Source organism: Rosa chinensis, chromosome 2, assembly GCF_002994745.2.
Source record: "Rosa chinensis cultivar Old Blush chromosome 2, RchiOBHm-V2, whole genome shotgun sequence".
Lineage (NCBI taxonomy): Eukaryota > Viridiplantae > Streptophyta > Magnoliopsida > Rosales > Rosaceae > Rosa > Rosa chinensis.
The window spans coordinates 87,277,800-87,299,239 of NC_037089.1; the positions used below are offsets into that span (position 1 = coordinate 87,277,800).

The 21,440-nt window shown below is 38.5% G+C and overlaps 1 protein-coding gene across 2 annotated transcripts; it reads left to right on the plus strand.

Moving 5' to 3' along the window:
• The first annotated feature begins 1,305 nt into the window (after positions 1–1,305).
• On the plus strand, positions 1,306–21,440 carry LOC112187043 (beta-glucosidase 24). Of its 2 annotated transcripts, XM_024325669.2 has the most exons (13): positions 1,306–1,706; positions 1,826–1,939; positions 2,026–2,101; positions 2,207–2,284; positions 2,374–2,461; positions 2,540–2,753; positions 2,976–3,091; positions 3,346–3,566; positions 4,099–4,133; positions 4,228–4,330; positions 4,423–4,531; positions 4,651–4,705; positions 21,096–21,440. In XM_024325669.2, exons 1-13 carry the CDS (start codon positions 1,392–1,394, stop codon positions 21,237–21,239), a joined length of 1,668 nt encoding a protein of 555 aa, XP_024181437.1. In that variant the 5' UTR covers positions 1,306–1,391; the 3' UTR covers positions 21,240–21,440. The 2 variants fall into 2 exon arrangements, with proteins under 2 accessions (XP_024181437.1, XP_024181433.1); XM_024325665.2 differs by lacking the exons at positions 1,306–1,706; positions 1,826–1,939; positions 2,026–2,101; ... (7 more) ...; positions 4,423–4,531; positions 4,651–4,705 and adding exons at positions 18,153–18,607; positions 18,734–18,847; positions 18,934–19,009; ... (6 more) ...; positions 20,597–20,702; positions 20,812–20,920 and having other exon boundaries at positions 21,041–21,440.

Genomic DNA, 21,440 nt, shown 5'->3' on the forward strand with positions numbered 1-21,440 from the left:
GACAAGAATACCCAAATCAAAAGACAAATGAAATTTAGCAAAAGCCAAAGATTCACGTATTCACGTCCAAAAAAAAAAGAAGGTTCACATATTTATAAAATAAGATAGGAAAATAACCGAAAATTTGTCCATTTCCATAAGCCTTAGGAGATTGGAAGGAGAAGGCAAGAATGGAGTCATTGACCAGAGACTTTGAAAGGGAACTCTGAAACACCCTACTGTAACTACTACATGCTTATTATTTCATCTTCATTATTAATTAATTGAAACCCAAATCAACTTCTTCATCATCATCATCGCTTGGATTTCTGAACCTTCCCCCAACTTTGAGCGAGACCCATATATATCAGTTTTGCAGCCAAGTAAGAAAACCCAGGTAAGTTTTAGTGTTGGCCGGTTTTCTTTTGCTTTGGATGAGAAAGTCATCGTCTTTCTTGGATTCTAGCAACACCCGTTTCGTCTAGCATGGATTTGTAGTGAGGAGGTCGGGATTTAAGAGAGATTATTCAGAGCACCGCCGTGCACTTGCACCAGCATAAATGAATGGTTAGATTGCATTAAATACACTTTTTGTTTATTAAAAATAAAGTTGATAATAAATATCAAGGGTTGAGATTATTTTATAAGAGTTGGGTCACTTACACCGTCGGTGCATAGAATAATTTCCAGGGATTTAATTGTTAGCAGCAGATATGTGTATTTGATTTGATGAAGAAGAGAGAGTAAGAGACTCGGAGCTGACGAGTGGAAGAGTGAGGAAGACAATCAGAAAGAATAGAGGAAGACAAAAACTGAATGGGTATTATTGTAAAATCGACAACCCGAAGAGTTATAGACCATTAGATATGCCACTGGCCATGTGTCTTCATCTGCTTGAAAGCTTCGATAGCTCAGGTAAAATAGTAGATTAGGAGAGGATCTTTTCCATTGGAACTCAACCTAATGGAAAGACAATTACGTGTGATGGAAATTATTCTATGCACCGATGGTGTAAGTGACTCAACCCTTATAAAATAATCTCAACTCTTGATATTTATTATCAACTTTATTTTTAATAAACAAAAAGTGTATTTAATGCAATCTAACCATTCATTTATGTTGGTGCAAGTACACGGCGGTGCTCTGAATAATTTCTCTTACGTGTGATATTTATTTATGTAGTTTTGTTTGATCACTTATCCATATATTGGTATAATCAGAGATTTGATGAGTTATGTCATCATATTTACGCAAGTAGAAGTTCAGAAAAGAGATTCTCTGGATCGAATAGTGACTTCCAATAACTCTATAAATACTTGCTTTATGTAAAAGCATTCTCCATCCCGCTAAACACTCTTGCCCCCTTCTAAGTAGCTACTCGATCTCACTCACAAACACACCCAGAAACCACCATGGCTCTCTCTCTAAGCTTTTCGTTGCCAACGTCGGCAACAAGAGCGCCGGTGAGCTCCTTCAGGAGACTACCGAGCCGTTTTCCAACGGTGAAAGCCGTAGGAGTGTTCCCATCTAGGAGAATTGATCATAAGAGGGCCATCAGAATTAGACCATGCTCGGCATTGGGAGATTCAGTAGTAACAAGTGCAGTTACTGACACTGTGGCCGCGGTTGCTGATACCACAACCACAACCACAACTGCAACCACAGAAGTAACCAGGGATGATTTCCCTACTGATTTCAAGTTTGGTTGCGCCACTTCTGCTTTCCAGGTTGAGATATATCCATGTTCTAATTTTTCTCATTTCCAACTTTTGTTTCGCTTCAATTTTAACCAATAGTACAGTGAACTTTGCAAAAGAAGTTTTATTTACGTATTTGCATAACGCAGACAGAAGGATCTGGAACTGAAGGAGGGAGAGGACCCGCCACGTGGGATAGTTACATACAAGATGACACCGTTGCAGGCACAGAAATAGCCGTTGATTCCTACAACCGCTACAAGGTACTATATGCGGGTGCTGATAAGCTAATATATCCATGACGGTGACCAAATATTAATGTCACGTGCCTTTTTGTTGCATTTCTTAGGACGACGTGCAACTGCTGAAAAATATGGGAGTGGATACATACAGATTCTCCATGTCTTGGTCAAGAATCCTGCCTGGTATGCTTCATTTCCCGGCTTGTTTTTTTAGCTAATTACAAGCTAAGTTATATATATAGGTAGATCGATCAACTAGCTTTATGTGTTTCGGGAATCAATTTTCAGACGGAACCATAGACGGTGGAATAAACCAGGAGGGTATCGATTTTTACAACAACTTCATCGACGAACTGATCGCAAATGGTATGTATGAACCATGAAGCAATAAGTTCACGTGATATAGTTCAAGTATGGGATCAAGTAGTGATTTGTTTTTGTATATAAATGTGCAGGGATAACTCCATTTGTGACACTGTTCCACTTCGACTTGCCCACAGCACTGGACACCAAGTACAGCGGTTTCTTAAGCAGTGACATTGTGTAGGTGTCAAATTTCTTAGTAATCTAATCAGTTAACTAACTGTAAAGTTACGCGTTCTAATTCACTATGTTTATCAGGGAGGATTTCAAAGCATATGCGGATTTATGTTTCAAAACTTTTGGCGATCGAGTGAAGTACTGGGCTACTATCAATGAGCCACAAGTGTGGGGGCAATACGGCTTCACTAACACCGCCGCAGATGCAAACGCTGCCACCGATCCTTATAAATCTTCGCATAATGTCATATTAGCCCATGCTACCGCAGCCAAACTCTACAAGAATACATACCAGGTGATCAGTCATTACTTACCAATAAAGATCTCATTTGGTTTGCAGATTAGAAGCTTAAGAATAGGAAAACTTCTCAGCTCCTTTTGGGTTGCTTTAAAATTCTCCTGCGAATTTGATGATTTCATTTCTGCAAACCAAACAAGCCTTACTTCTCAGTTCCTTAGATTTTATATATACTGCATAAATACAATTACCACTTACCTAAGTTGTATGCATGCGTAGCCAACACAAGGAGGAGAGATTGGAATTCCGATGGTGGTTGAATGGTTTGAGCCATACCAAGACACCCCGCAAGATACATTTGCAGCCAAAAGAGCATTCGATTTTTTGACAGGATGGTTAGCTACTAAACTACAGCTCAATACGTACCATGATTTCTTTCGAGTAGCTGCTATTCATCCCTCTCCTCAAGTCATACTGCACTCAAAATAACTGTCACACGCAGGGACAATTAATGTGGAGTGTAGGATGACTTGCTCTCTGAGAGTGCGAATAACACTGCTACCTTATATCGATCTGTCTCAGTCTTGGCGCAACTCTATCTTGATCTGTTTTTATTTCCCTACTAAAATGAACTACTACCACTTACTAGGTTTCTGGAGCCCCTAGTATATGGTGATTACCCATTTGTTATGAAAGCTTTGGTGAGGGATGGCCTACCAGAATTCACAGATGAGCAGAAAGAGTTGGTAAAGGGCTCATATGATTACATTGGGGTGAACTACTACACCTCCAGATACGCCGCTTCAGTACCAATAACAAGCAACGATGTCTACACCAGTATGGATCAGTTCCAGCATGCTACCATCACAGGTACTATACTCATTTAGTTACTCCCTTGTACTACTTTCTTAAAGATATATATGACGTCCGCAGTTTTTCATTGGTGCGGATTTCCAGTTTTGACCCACTTTCCGATCATATTTTCACATCTTAACCGTTCAGTTTTTAGGTTCTAATGTATAGATCACCTCTGCAAATTTTCAGCCAAATTGGTGATCGTTAAGGCATCCAAAACTGCAATTTACAACAATGTACACGAACGGTTCCAGTTCGGCAGATTCGGTCCGTTCGTGTAAATTGCAGTTTTGGATGCCTTAACGATGACCAATTTGGCTGAAATTTTGTAGAGATGATCTATACATTAGGACCTAAAAACTGAACAGCGAAGATGTGAAAATGTGATCGGAAAGTGGGGAAAAAATGGAAATCCGCACCTTTTTTCTTAGGTGCGGATATCCGCACTTGAGAATGATTTTATATATATATATATATATATATGATTGAGATAATTAACAATTACTGAAAACTCATGGAGAACGATTCCTATTTGTGTTTGTCACAGTGGACGGATCAGATGGGGAGCCCATAGGCGCTGCAGTAAGATCATTTCTGGTGTAATTAATTTGTTAATTATTACACTAATTATAATCCCAAACATGTTTTACTTACTTTAGTCTTATTTGGTAATCAGACACCAGGGAGCTCTGAGATCTACGTGTATCCAGAAGGGCTGAGAAAAGCATTGATTTTGCTGAAGCAATACAGCAATCCCAAAATCTACATTACTGAGAATGGTTAGTCATTTAATTTGTTAATTACTACCAAAGAAAAATGTAGGACTAGAATTACTTGCGTCGGAATCTTAATTACCTTGCACTTTTAACAGGATATCCGGCAGCACGAGATGACACCCTTTCAGTAGAAGAGGCTTCGATTGACGATGTTCGAATTCAGCACATCAAGGATCATCTCGCCGCTGTCAAAGATGCCAGAGCGTAATTGCATAACAACACATCTTGCAAATTAAACTCAAAGATTATTAATCTGCTAGTTATTATAACAAGTATAGTCCGGACTTGGAGTAATAGACGTGTGCTTGACATTGTGATTGCAGTGCTGGAACAGATGTGCAGGGCTACCTGATGTGGGCACTGATGGACTGCCTGGAGATGGGATCCGGCTACCAAGTTCGATTTGGTCTCAACTACACTGATTATCTCAATGACTTGGCCAGAACTCCAAAGAAGTCCGCCGCCTGGCTCAAAGATTTCTTGGCTTCAACCACTACAACCACTTCAACTTGATGTCAGTACGTAGCTTTGGATTAGAAGAATAAGACAGAGCTTATGGCAAGAACTTCCTTTCCTTGTGAAATGCGGAATAAAAGTAGCTATAAGTTAAGAGTGGCACACCATGCGCATGTGATGCCTTGCCTTGCCACTTGAACCCATGAATTTGTCGATTTTCAAGCAGGCCTTGCTTCTATTTCAGGATATTTTTCTTGTGTTTCTTGGTGTGATTTTTGCACTTAATTACTGGATATTTCAAATGACATGGCCTAAATATTGTCATTTTCATTCATATAATAAAATATCAGCTCTGCAAGCATGATTAAAGCTGTAGCCGTACCTACTTCTTAGAGCCAATAATGGGTTCAACCCTGTCCATTCCTTATTCCTTTAACGTGTCGGGCCTTGTTTGTGTCGAACCCATAAGCGGGTCGTGCTGTGTTCATTTCGGGCCAAAAATTAGAATCAATTAAGAGCAAATTTATAAATATAAGTTGCGACTCATATACCACTGGTTCCACTCTCAAAGTCACAGGTCTCAACTATACACAATCCAATCACAAACCAAAATAATAAGTGACAAATTCTTTTGTTTAAAAAGCAGTTGACTTCATCATCAAAGTAATAAATTTTGAACAAAAATGTCTAAAGAGGAATCCAAATTCACACTCAAATATATATTATCTTTATATGTAAATTTGTCGTTTACACTCAAATATAAGTTTATTGTCTATAAATATATATTATCTTTATATTATAAAGAAAAAAAATTAAATTATAGAAACGGGTCGGATCGCAGGCGGAAATATGTTGTGCTCGGGCGTGCCTATTGTGAACCCTGAAAAATTTATTGAGTTTAATTGAGATCGTCTGTAGTTATTTATTTACGATCTCGGTAATTATCAAAGGTGCTCGAGAATATTTTTCAGAAATTCTCAATGGGCAATCCTCGATTTAAGAGTTGGATAATAAAGTACAAGACATGACGATTTTGTGGAAATTTTCGATACCCGAGATAATTACTATGAGTTTTCAAAGTTTTGGAGTTTGGAAATTAATTAAAAAGAAAAGGAATTATCTCGGGGCGATATGGGCTGTCCATTTTCTCCACTGGTTGGTTTGGGCAGTTCATTTCATTTTAAAGGGAGGGGGACCAGATCATATCTATCAGAAGGCTCAAAGAGAAGCATCAGAGCTTCTGACCCGGAACGCTGACCCGACTACCCGCGAGGAAACCCGGCCACAACTCCAGCGTCCGGCCACCCCACGAAGGCGAAATGGCACTGTTCTCTTCGTCTTGCTATTGCCGACAAGCATGTGGTGGTGGATCTTCCATGCACGGATGGTGAAGGGAGATTCGAAGCTCGAAAGGTTTGAAGATTTCCGGTGAAGTCTTCTGCAAATTCCGGCAACCGATTTACTTGCATGTGGTATGAAAGTCAATCATCTCGTCAAGTTCTACACTCTAGTGTAATTGGTTTTGGAAATCGATTAAGTTTGAATGATTGAGTTTATGGGGTTCGACGGAGCTACTGACGATGGCTACTTTTCGGCCATGTTTGTTTCACAGAATCTGGACATTGGGAAATGAAAGTCTTTCCTTTCCTGCGTTTGGGATGGCCAACGAAGGGAAAATGATTCCCAAAGGAAAGGAAAAAGAGGAGGAAACTGGTTCCCCCCCACCCACCTCAGGAAATTGATTTCCCCCCCCCCCCACGGCCTCACCCACTTGCAAAATTATATGACTAAATTGTTCCTGCTCAAAATCCTTATTTGCTAATGTACAGTTGTTTGTATGATTTTTGCATTACCCCTGCAATGAAAACTAAAATGTGTATTCTGACTACATTCCTAGTCTTTCCAAACACGGGAAATGAAACTTGTTGGGAAATGGGAAATTGCAGGGGTAAGGAATTGATTTCCTTTCCTTTCCTTTCCTCGAACCAAACGCGGCCTTCGGGTTTTCTAGGTTCGTTTCCAACAGCCTTGAAGCATGAATTGAGGTATGCTAGAGCTTAGTTTCTTGAGAAGGTTGAAATGGTGAGTGGGTATGTTCTGCCACCGCAGCACCACCACTTGTGGTGGCTACCTTGGTTTATTCCTTCTCTTAATTTGCGTTATCAATTACACGTTGACGTTCGATTATGGTTAAAATTTCCAGAATTTGCGAAATGGAGGGATGCTTGGTTGTGCACAATTGAAGGAATTGAGAAATTGTGTGAAGGGTGAGCTCGACAAGGAGTTTTCCGGTGGCCATGCGATAATTTACTGATTTGGGATACCTCCTGGCTCTTGTTTAATAGTTAATACAAAGGTCAGTCAAGGTTCTCCTTGAAAGTTCTGGAAATCGCATTGTTGATGTTCTGAAATTGTGATTTGCTCGGGTTTGCATGTTCCACGTGAATTTATGTTACATGGTATGGTTTACACTTTACTAGAATATATCTCAAGATGGTTTGGTATTCGTGGAAATTGGATATCAAATTGACTTGGTGTTTGGTTTGCGTTATGTTGAGAGCATAGTGAATATATATTGAAATGATTGTGAAAAATTGGATATTTGGTGTTCTGTCAGATTCCGGAATGGTATTGATAGGTGTAAATCGAGTAAATGGTATAAGAAGTCTAGTAATTGAGACTTTATGAGATTAGTCGTGATTGGTCAACTTCATTCTGTCAAACTTTGGTCAAATCAGGAAAAGTTGGTCAAACGATTAGTTATTCGTCCAAAATTTAAATATTTATTCGACAAATCATTAACGTTAATTATGTTGGAATCTAGGACTCCAGTTACCCGAGGAATCACCTCGGACAACGTTAAAGGTTAAAATATCTGAATCCTGGTAGGGGACTCAGGACTCACTCGGTTAGTTGTTTTCCGTTTGTAATCAAATGTTAATGCATATTTGAGTTGCATGGTTTGGTAATTGATGGTCTAAGAGTGAGTGAAACATAACGATTCCTTGGGCTTCGATCCCCTAAACCTCTGGAGGGGCCGTATGGACGGAATGGTTTCTGACATCCTATGAGGTGTGGCACTATTTTTAGGTGATATGGCGTAATTGGACACTCTCGCTACAATTACCTAGTGATGACTTTATTTGAGGTAAGGTCGTGTAATTGGTCCATGGGACCAGCCATCAGGTAATTATATATTCGTTTGAGTTCCATGCATTGGATTTTGAGTCTGAAAATTATTTGAAGTTTGTCGTTTTTTGAAATATTTGGTTTAAGCATGTTTTCATACTGGGCAGCCCAAAAATTGAATCATTTGTCGCTTTTCAAACCTAGACGGGTGAAACTCCTATTGAGCTGTGAGGACGAAACCTCTCCCTTACAATATTGTGGATTCAGGTACTGTGCACTGGTAACGAGATTAGAGCGGACGGAGCTGGGTGTGCCGATTTTGATAGTATATCTGAATGGAAATCAGATTCCGGGTTCCAATGTTATTCTTGTTCCTTTAAGTTGTGTTTTCAGAACTTGTCGAAATCTGGTTGTTTTATGCTAAGTCTATCATATCTTGATTGTTTGCAACGTTAAGTCCTGGACGAACATTTGAATTTAAGGTTTTAGAACGGTTTTCACCTCAAAAGAATTTAAAAGCTTCCATTGTGCGTTTTGTGAAAAATTTATTTTAAACAATTTGCCTAGTGGATTTCTAGAATGTAGATCATATCTTCGATTTATGTTCTAGAGACTCACAGCACTATAACGTACTTAAGTTGGTGAGGTGCAGTTTGGGGTGTTACACCTATAACGGGCTCGGGCCAAGTTGGGTTAATGGGCTCATATAACTCGGCTTAGCCTGACCCGTTAGAATAATGTGGTTGATAGGAGCATTTTAATGCGGTATTTTAATAGTTAATTCCTCACATTTTGCTTAGTTAATTCCTTAACGAATCGATTTTTAACTCAATTTCTATTTTCTTAGGTACATTGGAGTAAATGATGGTGAAATGAGCATTATGTCCACACTTACCTACAAATGGTGGAGATAAAATTGAAGTAAATGAGTAGGAAATCCATCATCATCATCACCCAAAAACATTCCATGTTTTAGGATGTAATCATCATGTTTTCTCCATCATTTCTCACACTAATCCACCATCATCATCACCCAAAAACATTCCATGTTTTAGGGTGTAATCATCATGTTTTCTCCATCATTTCTCACACTAATCCACCATCATCATCACCCAAAAACATTCCATGTTTTAGGGTGTAATCATCATGTTTTCTCCATCATTACTCACACTAATTTACTCCATCTTTTCCAATTTCACTCTTCTTTCTCTTCCCTATATAAACACATTGTCCTCTCATTCTAAAAAATATTCCTTCATCCATTTCATCTCCTTGTCTCTCCATTTCCTTTCCATTTTCCTTAGTCACCAATTCTTTCATCCATTCCATCTTCTTTGTCTCTCCATTTCCTTTCCATTTTCTCTCCATCCTCTAGTGCATTCAACATTTCAAGCAAGGCCAAGGGAGAAGAAGAATTGCCGTGAGCATCATCCTCCATCACCATCCTTGAAGCTTGCTTTCGAGATTCAAGAGACCACATCCATCTCACGGTGTAATCCGATTCTCCTTTGTAACCTTTGCTTTGATTTCGTTGGTTTTGTTCTAGTTGACATATGTGTTTGAATGAATATTAATTTCTGGAATTTTATGATTAATTGAGAATTTTCAGATTCATATTATTGTGATTCGAAGGTTGCTTATGTGGGTTTGTTTAATTAAATTTGCGTTATAGATAACTTTTGTATTTTAATCTTATGTGGTTGCAAACACTTAGGGTTTTGATATGAATGGTGCTAGGTTTAAGAACATGAAATCGACTTTTCGTTTTGTGTAAACTTGAATCAAAGTAGTAAAGGTTTTGTGCAAAGACCGAATTTAATTAAAGAGAATTGCAATTAGGTGGACTTTTCCATACTAAGTTGTACACTTGAGTTGATAGCCTTTCACTATGTGTAATGCGTTAAACATGACATGATTGACTAGCTTTCTAGGGTTTGATTGCATGTTTGATAGGATTAATCTAGGTGCTTTCGCTTAGGTTAATTAGCATTGAAAAGTAAAAAATGGGAATTCATTTGCTTTCGAATGTTTCACATGATCAACTCCTCTCTCATGACATTTAAAATCAACTATAGGAATTGTAATTGGATTTCTTGCATATGGATGTGGTTTTGATCTTTGTTCCTTGCGATCCACCCTTGTATATATGTTTTTACATTTTCTTTATTTTATTTATCTTAATTTTCAATTCTATAATTCTTAAACCCCCCTCCCTTTTTATTTTGTTACTTGTATATATTTCTATTCTTTTATTTTATTTTTGTAAATAATACTTTTCTTTATTTGTTTCACAATTACAAGTGTACCCTCAATCCCCGGATAGAACGATCCCTACTTACTTATACTACTAACGACATTTCAGGGTTAAATTATGCGCTTGCTTTGAGCGCATCAATTTTTGGCGCCGTTGCCGGGGATTGAAAAATCACTTGCTAAATTGTGTCATTTATTGTATATATTTGTTGTTTAAAAATTGTTTGAAACTTAGTTTAAATTAACTAGAATATTATTTATATTATTGAACACGAATTTTAATTGTAGGTTGTAAATTGAGAGGAATAGGTGAAGTCTCTTTTATTAATATTGGCCTAAACCCCTTATTGGTACCTAGCTCAGGTCCCTTAAGGTTGAGGGCGGCCTTTATTAACACTTGTTGAACTGTCTTCACACTTATGAACTTTTTCATCTTAGTAAGTATAGCCTATGTGGAATGGTGTCTAGGAAGGGGACAACGTTCATGACGGGTTTTTGAATCCAGAAGTGCTTGCAAATGGGCCTAAACCACAATGTGGGAGTAGCTCATGCCAAAATGGATTTTTCCTCTCGTGTTCGCCCTCCCCCACCTGGCCATTTCAGTAAGGTTGCCCAAACGATTTGAAAGGGAGTTTGTGTCTAGGCGACTATACTTGGGCCGCACGTCCACTTGATTTACCGCTTGGAATTTGATTCGATATCAATAATGTTTATAATAAAAGAAATACTTGTGAATACTCTATACGTGTAAATTATTTTGTTGTTTCACACTTTAAACTTGTAAAAATACTTTTCACGTTTTATACTCACTTGAGTACTTAACTTGTGTCTTATGTACATTATACTTGTTAATACTTGTAGTTTGTAATTAATAGTTATACTTGTTTTTATTTTGTATTTCTTTGTTAATTATAGTTACTAACTTTATTTAATGTAGGTACCGTCTGGCTGCAAGACGTAAAATACAAGCGCTACTTGGGAGGCAACTCAATTCAGAATATAATCAGATTTGCTTTCTCTTTCCCTATTTCTTTTTATTTTTCATTTTTTCTCTATTGTTTTTATTTTAGGATTTGTTTTCGTAAATGTCTTCTATCTATGCTTACTTATTTCATTGCATGTTTTTAATTGATTACATTGAGGATAATGCAATATTTAAGTGTGGGGGAAGGGATTTATATTTTTGTCTTTCATTTTGAGTCCTACATATTTTATATATATATATATATATATTTTTTTTTTTGTCTTTTATTTTTGAGTCCTATATTTAAAAAAAAAATTAAAAAAAAAAAAAAAACTGCATTCATTCAGTCTTATTAAATTCAGCTATTTACAAAAAAAAAAAACAAAAAAAACAAAAACAAAAAAACAAAAAAAATAATAATAATAATACTCTAAACTAAGCCATGTCTGCATCTTTGTAGGAGTTGAGGCTGAGCTCAAGGGAAATGCGAGAGTCATCGCCATAGCCGCTACCTCCCTCGGAAGTAGTCTTCATGTTGCCAAAGATGTCCTCACCATGCATGGGGAATAGTGGAAGGGTTTCAATCTCCTGGTGATCTCCTCCTCGTTGTTCCATGAAAGATTGTCCTCCTGTTGTGCCAAAGGAGGTAGTACTGGTATTAGTGTTGAAGGGTGAGGAGGAATATGGGTCAACACCATAGCCGACACGTGACCCAAAGTTTAGATCAATGGATCTACCATCATCAGTAGAACTAGTGGATCCAAAATTGAGATCGAGAGATCCACCAACCGGAACGTTCCGAAATTCCTTCAACTTCTGCCTCTCACGAGCCTTGAGGTTCTGGAACCAAAAGAAGACGTTTTTGTCCTCGATCTGCCCATACTGTTTTAGATGAAGGCAGATCTCTTGAATCTGCTCTGGAGTTGGGTACTTAAAACCCTTATCATAGTAAAGGCCCTTGAGGATTCTTAGTTGAGGCGGTGTGGGAGCCCACCGGTTATTAGTCCCGGCTGCTTGGTTGTTTCCTCCATCCTCGATTTGTTGCTGGGTCTGTTGCTCCATTAGTTGCAGAGTTCGTGGTTCCATGTTGATGAAGAAAGGATTTGAGTTTCGAAAGAAAGGCTGAAGGGTTGAGAGAGAAAGGCTGGAACTCGGAAGAATTTTCTTTTGGAGTGAACAGTCGCTCAGAATGCACCTATTTATAGAACGAGTGAGCAGATCTCCACCGTTGGATCGACGACCTCTGAGATTAAATCTACGCGTTGGATTAAAGTCACCCGCAAACACGGAAAAGCTGTTGCCGCGTGGAAGACACGTGAGGGAACCAAACGAATCTCGAGGAGCTGTGACAGACAAGCTACAGCAGAAAGCAGGTTTAATTGCCGTGAATCAAGGAAAAGAAAGGACGCGTGGGGGAATCAAACGAATCTCGAGGATCCGTGACAGACAAGCTATAGCCGAAAGCATGCCATAAATCCAGGAAAAGAAAGGAATATTTACACGTGGGGGAGTTTCTTGGGCCGTGAACTATCATAACTCTTCTCCTTCCCGGAGAAGCTTTGTTCAAACCGTGTGTTTGTTGAGATTTCTACCCTATTTTGTGCTTCATATATACATCCTTTTTTGTCTCCTCCAGATTTTACTAAGGTTTGTCTAAGCGTGCAGTTTCAAATTCCTTCTACTTCCTCATGGCTCAAACCAAGGTAACCCCTCGCAGGGGCGTCAATCAACGCCGTGTTCTCTCTTTGGAAGAAGAAGGTCGTCAAGCGGCCACTAGAGCTGGGCTTACTCGTCCATGGGACCATCGTCCTATCCGTGAGCGTACCCGTAGTCCCCCTCCTCTGCCTCGTCGCTCTCCCAGACTGCATCCCGGAGAGTCTTCTTCCTCACCAGCTGCTCGTGCTCCTCGGCCTATGGCCACCCTGGAAAGCTTGTCGGATTCGATTGATGATTTGCGTTCCTCTCTCCGCGATGGTATTATGGTGACAGATTGGAGAGTCAATTGCATGATCGATTACATCTCTGAGATGAACTGCTCTTTGATCCGCTGTCACACTGCAATAAACAAGCTTGCTCAGGAAGTCAATAACTTGCAGAGTTATCCTCCTGGGTTTCCTCGCAAGGACGCTACTGCATCACACCATGAGGACCCTCCTCAGGAAGCTGAAACCAGCAAGAGGGCTGCCACTCGCCCGCATACCGCTCCTCCAAAGGAGTAAATGGAGGTACAAGTCTAGGCTGAAAGACTTTAAACATTAAGCGCTGCATGGGAGGCAACCCATTTCAACAGTATCTGTGGAGGAGCCATCAAACGCAGATTTGCTTTCTTGAACTCTTCCTTCTATTTTATTTTCATGAATTTTAGGTTGTTTTAGGTTTTGTTGTGTTAACTCTCTTCTATGCTTGATTTATGCTTTGCATGCTTTATATTTGTTTATACATTGAGGACAATGCATGAATTAAGTATGGGGGAAGGATTATTGCTTTATTGTGTTTTTAGTAGTTAGTATATATATAAAAAAAAAAAAATAGTTGATGTTGGATTGTGTTTTTAATTGATGTTGTGATACACTAAGGTATATTGGATTAAACATAGTCTTGAAAAAGGGTAGCTGTTTCAGTCCCATTGCACATCGAGACTCCCTGTTCCCGTACCTAAGTGTTGAAATTAAATTAATTTAAAAAAAAAAATGTTGGTTTTAGAGTGTTTTTGTGTGTTTGAGTCTTAGGATACTCCTAACGTCTAGGATGAACATGTCTCTGAATTCATGGCTGAAGGTTTTCACAATCGAAATAGGACTTAATTGAATTCTGTGGTTAATCGACATTGTGATGCTTGTATGAAGATTTGAGATAGGATTGTAACTTGGTTCATTAAGCATGCTAGGATTAAGTCTAATTCATTTGACCCTAAGTGAGTTGTTGAGCTAAAATACTTTCTTTTCGAGTGCTTATTGATAAATTCAGAATTTCATGGCTGTATATGCAAAACCTCATCTTTCTTTGAAAATCCAATGATCATGTGCCATAGATTTTAATGGACTAGAGAGTACTAGAACTCGGCTGTTGTGACTGTCAAAACTTGTATGCCATAATATGCACTGATCCTGGATAGGATAGAAGGCATTAGGGTAACCACCAAAGCCAAACAAGCTTGTGTCCCCAATTGTGCCCGTCGTGGGACTCCTTAGAATGAACCCCTTTGAGCCTACGTTGAAAACCTTTGTTTCATCACCCTCACTACCCTACCATGAGCTTAGTACAGGATATCTCTACCCTTGTCTTAAGGACTTAGTAGAGCATGACATAGTATGTAGGGGTGACGATGAAAGACAAGTGTGGGGTGGGGAAAATCCAAGAAGAAAAAAAAAAAATTTGCCTTGAAAAAAAAAAAAAGAAAGAAAGAAAGAAAAGCGGCAAAAGAGAAAAATTGAAAAGAAAACTCTTGGGAAAATGTTGAAGCGTGGTTTTGGACTTGCAAATTTGTAGAAGGCTCAAAGTTGAAAATTATGCCTTTGTCCATTCCCATGTTGGTTAGAGTGAAGGTTTGGCCCAAAACAATGATATTTGGTCTACAAAAATGATGACATAAGGTGGTCCTTATATGCTCTGCTAGGTCCTTAGGATTTTTTTGTATCCTTAATCTTCATTTCGAAAACCCTAGCTTAGCCCCATTACAACCTGTTTTAAGTGCTAACTTGATCCTTGAGATGGGCAATCTTTGGTTAGTGGAGTCAGTTACACAGTCGAGCTTATGGTTTAGGTCCATTTGTGCACTTAGTCATTTCATGAGGTCTTTAAAAATTTCTTCACAAAATGTGTTTATTGATGAAATATGCAAGCTGTTTGTCGCCTTACAATTTGTTCTCTTGCATATACTTGAGTGTGAAGCTTTTAAGCATAGCCATTTCTGAGAGAAAAATCGAGAGTATGCCCTGTGAGTTTGGATTGGACTTGTTCGAAACATGCTATCATTCACTGTATAACTTAAGTTCTCCATATCTTGCTTAGTCATATGAATGTCACAGGTTTATTAACCATGGAATTATCTTTGTGATTTTGATTAAGTGTTTAACGTGAAAGCCATGAGTTTGGAGTCTCTGAGACAACAGTTAGGAGCAATAGAGTCATTTACTTGCTTTTTGTCAAGTCTTTGTTCTGTTTTGGATTTTTTTTTGTTTTGTTTTGCTAAGGGACTAGCAAAAGCTAAGTGTGGGGGAATTTGATAGGAGCATTTTAATGCGGTATTTTAATAGTTAATTCCTCACATTTTGCTTAGTTAATTCCTTAACGAATCGATTTTTAACTCAATTTCTATTTTCTTAGGTACATTGGAGTAAATGATGGTGAAATGAGCATTATGTCCACACTTACCTACAAATGGTGGAGATAAAATTGAAGTAAATGAGTAGGAAATCCATCATCATCATCACCCAAAAACATTCCATGTTTTAGGATGTAATCATCATGTTTTCTCCATCATTTCTCACACTAATCCACCATCATCATCACCCAAAAACATTCCATGTTTTAGGGTGTAATCATCATGTTTTCTCCATCATTTCTCACACTAATCCACCATCATCATCACCCAAAAACATTCCATGTTTTAGGGTGTAATCATCATGTTTTCTCCATCATTACTCACACTAATTTACTCCATCTTTTCCAATTTCACTCTTCTTTCTCTTCCCTATATAAACACATTGTCCTCTCATTCTAAAAATATTCCTTCATCCATTTCATCTCCTTGTCTCTCCATTTCCTTTCCATTTTCCTTAGTCACCAATTCTTTCATCCATTCCATCTTCTTTGTCTCTCCATTTCCTTTCCATTTTCTCTCCATCCTCTAGTGCATTCAACATTTCAAGCAAGGCCAAGGGAGAAGAAGAATTGCCGTGAGCATCATCCTCCATCACCATCCTTGAAGCTTGCTTTCGAGATTCAAGAGACCACATCCTCAATTCGTTCATCTCATGTCCATCTCACGGTGTAATCCGATTCTCCTTTGTAACCTTTGCTTTGATTTCGTTGGTTTTGTTCTAGTTGACATATGTGTTTGAATGAATATTAATTTCTGGAATTTTATGATTAATTGAGAATTTTCAGATTCATATTATTGTGATTCGAAGGTTGCTTATGTGGGTTTGTTTAATTAAATTTGCGTTATAGATAACTTTTGTATTTTAATCTTATGTGGTTGCAAACACTTAGGGTTTTGATATGAATGGTGCTAGGTTTAAGAACATGAAATCGACTTTTCGTTTTGTGTAAACTTGAATCAAAGTAGTAAAGGTTTTGTGCAAAGACCGAATTTAATTAAAGAGAATTGCAATTAGGTGGACTTTTCCATACTAAGTTGTACACTTGAGTTGATAGCCTTTCACTATGTGTAATGCGTTAAACATGACATGATTGACTAGCTTTCTAGGGTTTGATTGCATGTTTGATAGGATTAATCTAGGTGCTTTCGCTTAGGTTAATTAGCATTGAAAAGTAAAAAATGGGAATTCATTTGCTTTCGAATGTTTCACATGATCAACTCCTCTCTCATGACATTTAAAATCAACTATAGGAATTGTAATTGGATTTCTTGCATATGGATGTGGTTTTGATCTTTGTTCCTTGCGATCCACCCTTGTATATATGTTTTTACATTTTCTTTATTTTATTTATCTTAATTTTCAATTCTATAATTCTTAAACCCCCCTCCCTTTTTATTTTGTTACTTGTATATATTTCTATTCTTTTATTTTATTTTTGTAAATAATACTTTTCTTTATTTGTTTCACAATTACAAGTGTACCCTCAATCCCCGGATAGAACGATCCCTACTTACTTATACTACTAACGACATTTCAGGGTTAAATTATGCGCTTCCCAAAGGCGCGTCAGTGGTCGGGTCATGTCGGGCTTCTAACCGGCTTGACTCAGGTCGGGCAGCTTTTAAACGTGCCGGACTAGTGTCGTGCTCTGGCCTAGCGGCTCGTTTGCCACCGTTATTTTGGAGTAGAATGTCATGCACCAAAGGCTTCATCTTTACATCCACCTACCCATTAGTTTTCAACACCTGATCGACATATATAAACAAAAGATATAAATACACAACTGCCAAGTTTTACACCTATTTTTTATTTTTTTTAATCAAACAGTTTATTATATTAATGAAACCAACCAAATCATTAGAATAGTAGAACTCATTACAAATTTAAGCTTGACTGAGTCTAATGCAGAGCAAAAACAACTTTGCCCTCGGAGAAAAATTGATTAATAATCATCCCCCGCTAAGCACCCCATTGTGGTAAAAATAACTAATATTTATAAGAATGCTCATAAAAGAGCTTCTGCTAGCAACAAAGAACAGAATCTTAGGACCTTAGCAATGAACATCTCCTTCCTTCTCGAGGAGGAGGAACTTGATTTTCTTGAGAAAATGGAGACACAACGGCGTTGTGAAAACATAGCTAATTATCATGGGGCCCCACATGTAGAGGACTGAAGCCCATAAATGAATTGTCGGGATTACGAACCCAATCCAAGACTACTGGATAATTTTTCCTATACCATGGCCGGTAGTTAATGATGAAATTGGACTGTCTTGAAGTAGTTGTGATTTATCCTATGCTCAAAGTCTTTCTTGCTTCAAGGCTGGTGCCTGGTGGGCACTGGGTACTACGTTAACGTGGTTAGAGAACTTCCAACTCCCTTTTTTTATTCTTCAGCCATGCAAAAGACAAGGTCGCTCAAAATATCGCTCATATTTTTTAATCATCAGCCACGCAGTACACGTTAGAATGTTAGATAAACTATGACGTTGATACAGTGTTGTTTAATTATGTGTAATATTTATATAGTTTTCTTTGATCACGTATCCATAATATTAATGTTATTATAGACACGAGGTGTTCATGTTAAAAAAAAATTAAGAAATATGAGGAGTTATATCATCAGATCTACACAAGTAGAAATATAGAACAGATTTTCTGGATCGAACAGTAGTGATTAGTGACTTCCAATAACTCTATAAATACTTGCTTAATGTAAAAGCAATCTCATCCTGCTAAGCTCTCTTGGTCCCTTCTAATTAAGCAGCTACTCAGTAAAAACACCCAGAAACCACCATGGCTCTCAGTCTAAGCTTTTCGTTGCCAGCGTCGGCAACAAGAGCACCGGTCAGCTCCTTCAGGAGACTACCGAGCCGTACTCCAACGGTGAAAGCCGTAGGAGTGTTCCCATCTAAGAGAATTGATCATAAGAGGGCCATTAGAATTAGACCATGCTCTGCATTGGGAGATCTTACTTCAGCATTAACAAGTGCAGTTACTGATACTGCCGCCGCTGTTGTTGACGCTGCGACCACGATTGTTGATACCGTGACTGCGGTTGCTGATACCACAACCACAACTGCAACCACAGAAGTAACCAGGGCTGATTTCCCCACTGAATTCAAGTTTGGTTGCGCCACTTCCGCTTTCCAGGTTGAGATCGATATATCCATGATCTTTCTAATTTTTCTCATGTCCAACTAGCTTGTCTCGTTTTAATTTTACAAATAAAGTCAACTTTGCAAAAGAAGTTTTATTTACGTGTTTTTCGTAATGCAGACAGAAGGATCTGGAACTGAAGGAGGGAGAGGACCAGCCACGTGGGATACTTACATACAAGATAACGCACTAGATGGCACAGAAATAGCCGTTGATTCCTACAACCGCTACAAGGTAATATATGCGCGTGACAAGAAGCTAGTATGTCCATTTATGTGACCAAAAATTAATGTCGCAGGCATTTTTATTGTATCCCTTAGGACGACGTGCAACTGCTGAAGAACATGGGAGTGGATACATACAGATTCTCTATTTCCTGGTCAAGAATCCTACCTGGTATACTTCATTTCCCGGCATTATTTTCAATATTACAAGTTTAGTTATATAGTTAGATCAACAAGATTTACGTGTTGCTGGGATCAATTTGTAGATGGAACCCTTGACAATATAAACCAGGCTGGTATCGATTTCTACAACAACTTCATCGACGAACTGGTAGCAAATGGTATGCATGAAATATGAAACAATATGTTCACATGATAGCTTAAGTATGGGATCAAGTAGTGATTTGTTTTTGTATATAAATGTGCAGGGATAAGTCCATTTGTGACACTGTTCCACTTCGACTTGCCCACAGCTCTGAATACTAAGTACAACGGCTTCTTAAGCATTGACATTGTGTAGGTCTCAAATTTCTTAGTAATCAAATCCGTTAATTATCTTTAGAGTGATGAGTTCTAATTCATTATGTTTATTAGGGAGGATTTCAAAGCATATGCTGATTTATGTTTCAAAACTTTTGGCGATCGAGTGAAGTACTGGGCTACTATCAATGAGCCACAAGTGTGGGGGCAATACGGCTTCACTAACCCCGCCGCAGATGCAAATGCTGCCACCGATCCTTTTGTCTCTGCGCATAACGTCATATTAGCCCATGCTGCAGCAGCCAAACTCTACAAGACTACATACCAGGTTATAAGTCATTACTTAACAATCAGGATCTCATTTGGTTTGCAGATCAGAAGCTTCAGAATGGGAAAGTTTTCAGCTCCTTTTGGGTTGCTTTCCCATTCTCCTGCGAAATTCATTTCATTCCACAAACCAAACAAGCCTCATTTTTCGGTTCCTTAGATTATACTGCATACATTCACCACTTACCTAATTTGTATGCCTGCGTAGCCAACACAAGGAGGAGTGATCGGAATCCCGTCAGTGGTTGAATGGTTTGAGCCATACGAAGACACCGCGCAAGATAGAGATGCGGCCCGTAGAGCATTTGACTTTAAGACAGGATGGTAATTAGCACTACTAAACTAAAACTAAATATTGATCCAAGTAGCTGCCATTCTGAGTGTGTGAATACCATTACTATGTATATCGATCTGTCTCAGTCTTGGCGCAGCTCTATATTGATCTGTTTTTGTTTCCCTACTAAAATGAACTATTACTTACTAGGTTTGTGGAGCCCCTAGTATATGGTGATTACCCATTTATCATGAGAGCTTTGGTGGGGGATGCACTTCCAGAATTCACAGATGAGCAGAAAGAGTTGGTAAAGGGCTCATATGATTACATTGGGGTGAACTACTACACTGCCAGATTCACGATTTCTGTACCAATAACAAGCGATGATGTCTACGATGCGATGGATGATTACAAGCACGCTACCGAGTCAAGTACTATACTCATTTTGTTAATCCCTAGCTAGTACTACTTTCTTAAGAAGTAACAGATTGATCATAATTAATGATTATTGAAAACTCATAATGAACGATTTCTATTTGTGTTTGTCACAGAGGTAGGACCAGATGGGGAGTACATAGGCGATGCGGTAAGTTCATTTCCTCCGCTAATTAATTTGTTAATTACAGTAATTAGAATCCCAAACATGCTTTACTTACTTTAGTCTTATTTGGTAATTAGACACCAGGGAGCACCGAGATCTTCGTCTATCCAGATGGGCTAAGGAAGGGATTGATTTTAATGAAGGAACTTTACAACAATCCCAAAATCTACGTTACTGAGAATGGTTAGTCATTTTGTTACTTGTTAATAATAGTCTTAACAAAAGCAAAATGTAGTACTAGAATTACTTCGCAGTTTACACTGGAATCTTTATTACCTTGCTCTTTCAACAGGATATCCGGGCGCACGAGATGACACCATTCCAATAGAAGAGGCTTTGATTGACGATGTTCGAATTCAGCACATCAAGGATCATCTCGCCGCTATCAAAGATGCCAGAGCGTAATTACATAACAATACATCTTGCAAATTAAACTCCAAGATTATTAATCTGCTAATTATTTTAACAAGTATACACTGGAACCTGGACTAATGGACGTGTGCTTGACATTGTGATTGCAGTGCGGGAGTAGATGTCAACAGTTACATAATGTGGGCACTGATGGACTGCCTGGAGATGGGATCCCTATACGCAGTTCGATTCGGTCTCAACTACACTGATTATCTCAATGAATTGGCCAGAACTCCAAAGAAGTCCGCCGCCTGGCTCAAAGATTTCTTGGCTTCAACCACTTCAACCACTACAACCACTTCCACTTGATGTGGGCGGCTTTGGATTCGAATAACAAGACTCGCATAAGATCTGAACTTCCTTTCCTGGTGAAATGGGGAATAATAAGTAGCTATAAGTTAAAGAGTCCTTGCGTACATGCCATGCATGTGATGCCTTGCCTTGCAACTTTGAATGCATAAATTTGTCGATTTTCAGCACGCCTTGCTCTTCTATTTCAGATTTTTTTTT

Coding starts and splice junctions, on each gene's coding strand:
- LOC112187043 (XM_024325665.2), top strand. CDS start 18,251: ATGGCTCTCAGTCTAAGCTTTTCGTTGCCAGCGTCGGCAACAAGAGCA. Junction 19,179..19,265: donor CGACGAACTGGTAGCAAATG/GTATGCATGAAA, acceptor ATAAATGTGCAG/GGATAAGTCCATTTGTGACA. Junction 19,969..20,128: donor TTTGACTTTAAGACAGGATG/GTAATTAGCACT, acceptor ATTACTTACTAG/GTTTGTGGAGCCCCTAGTAT.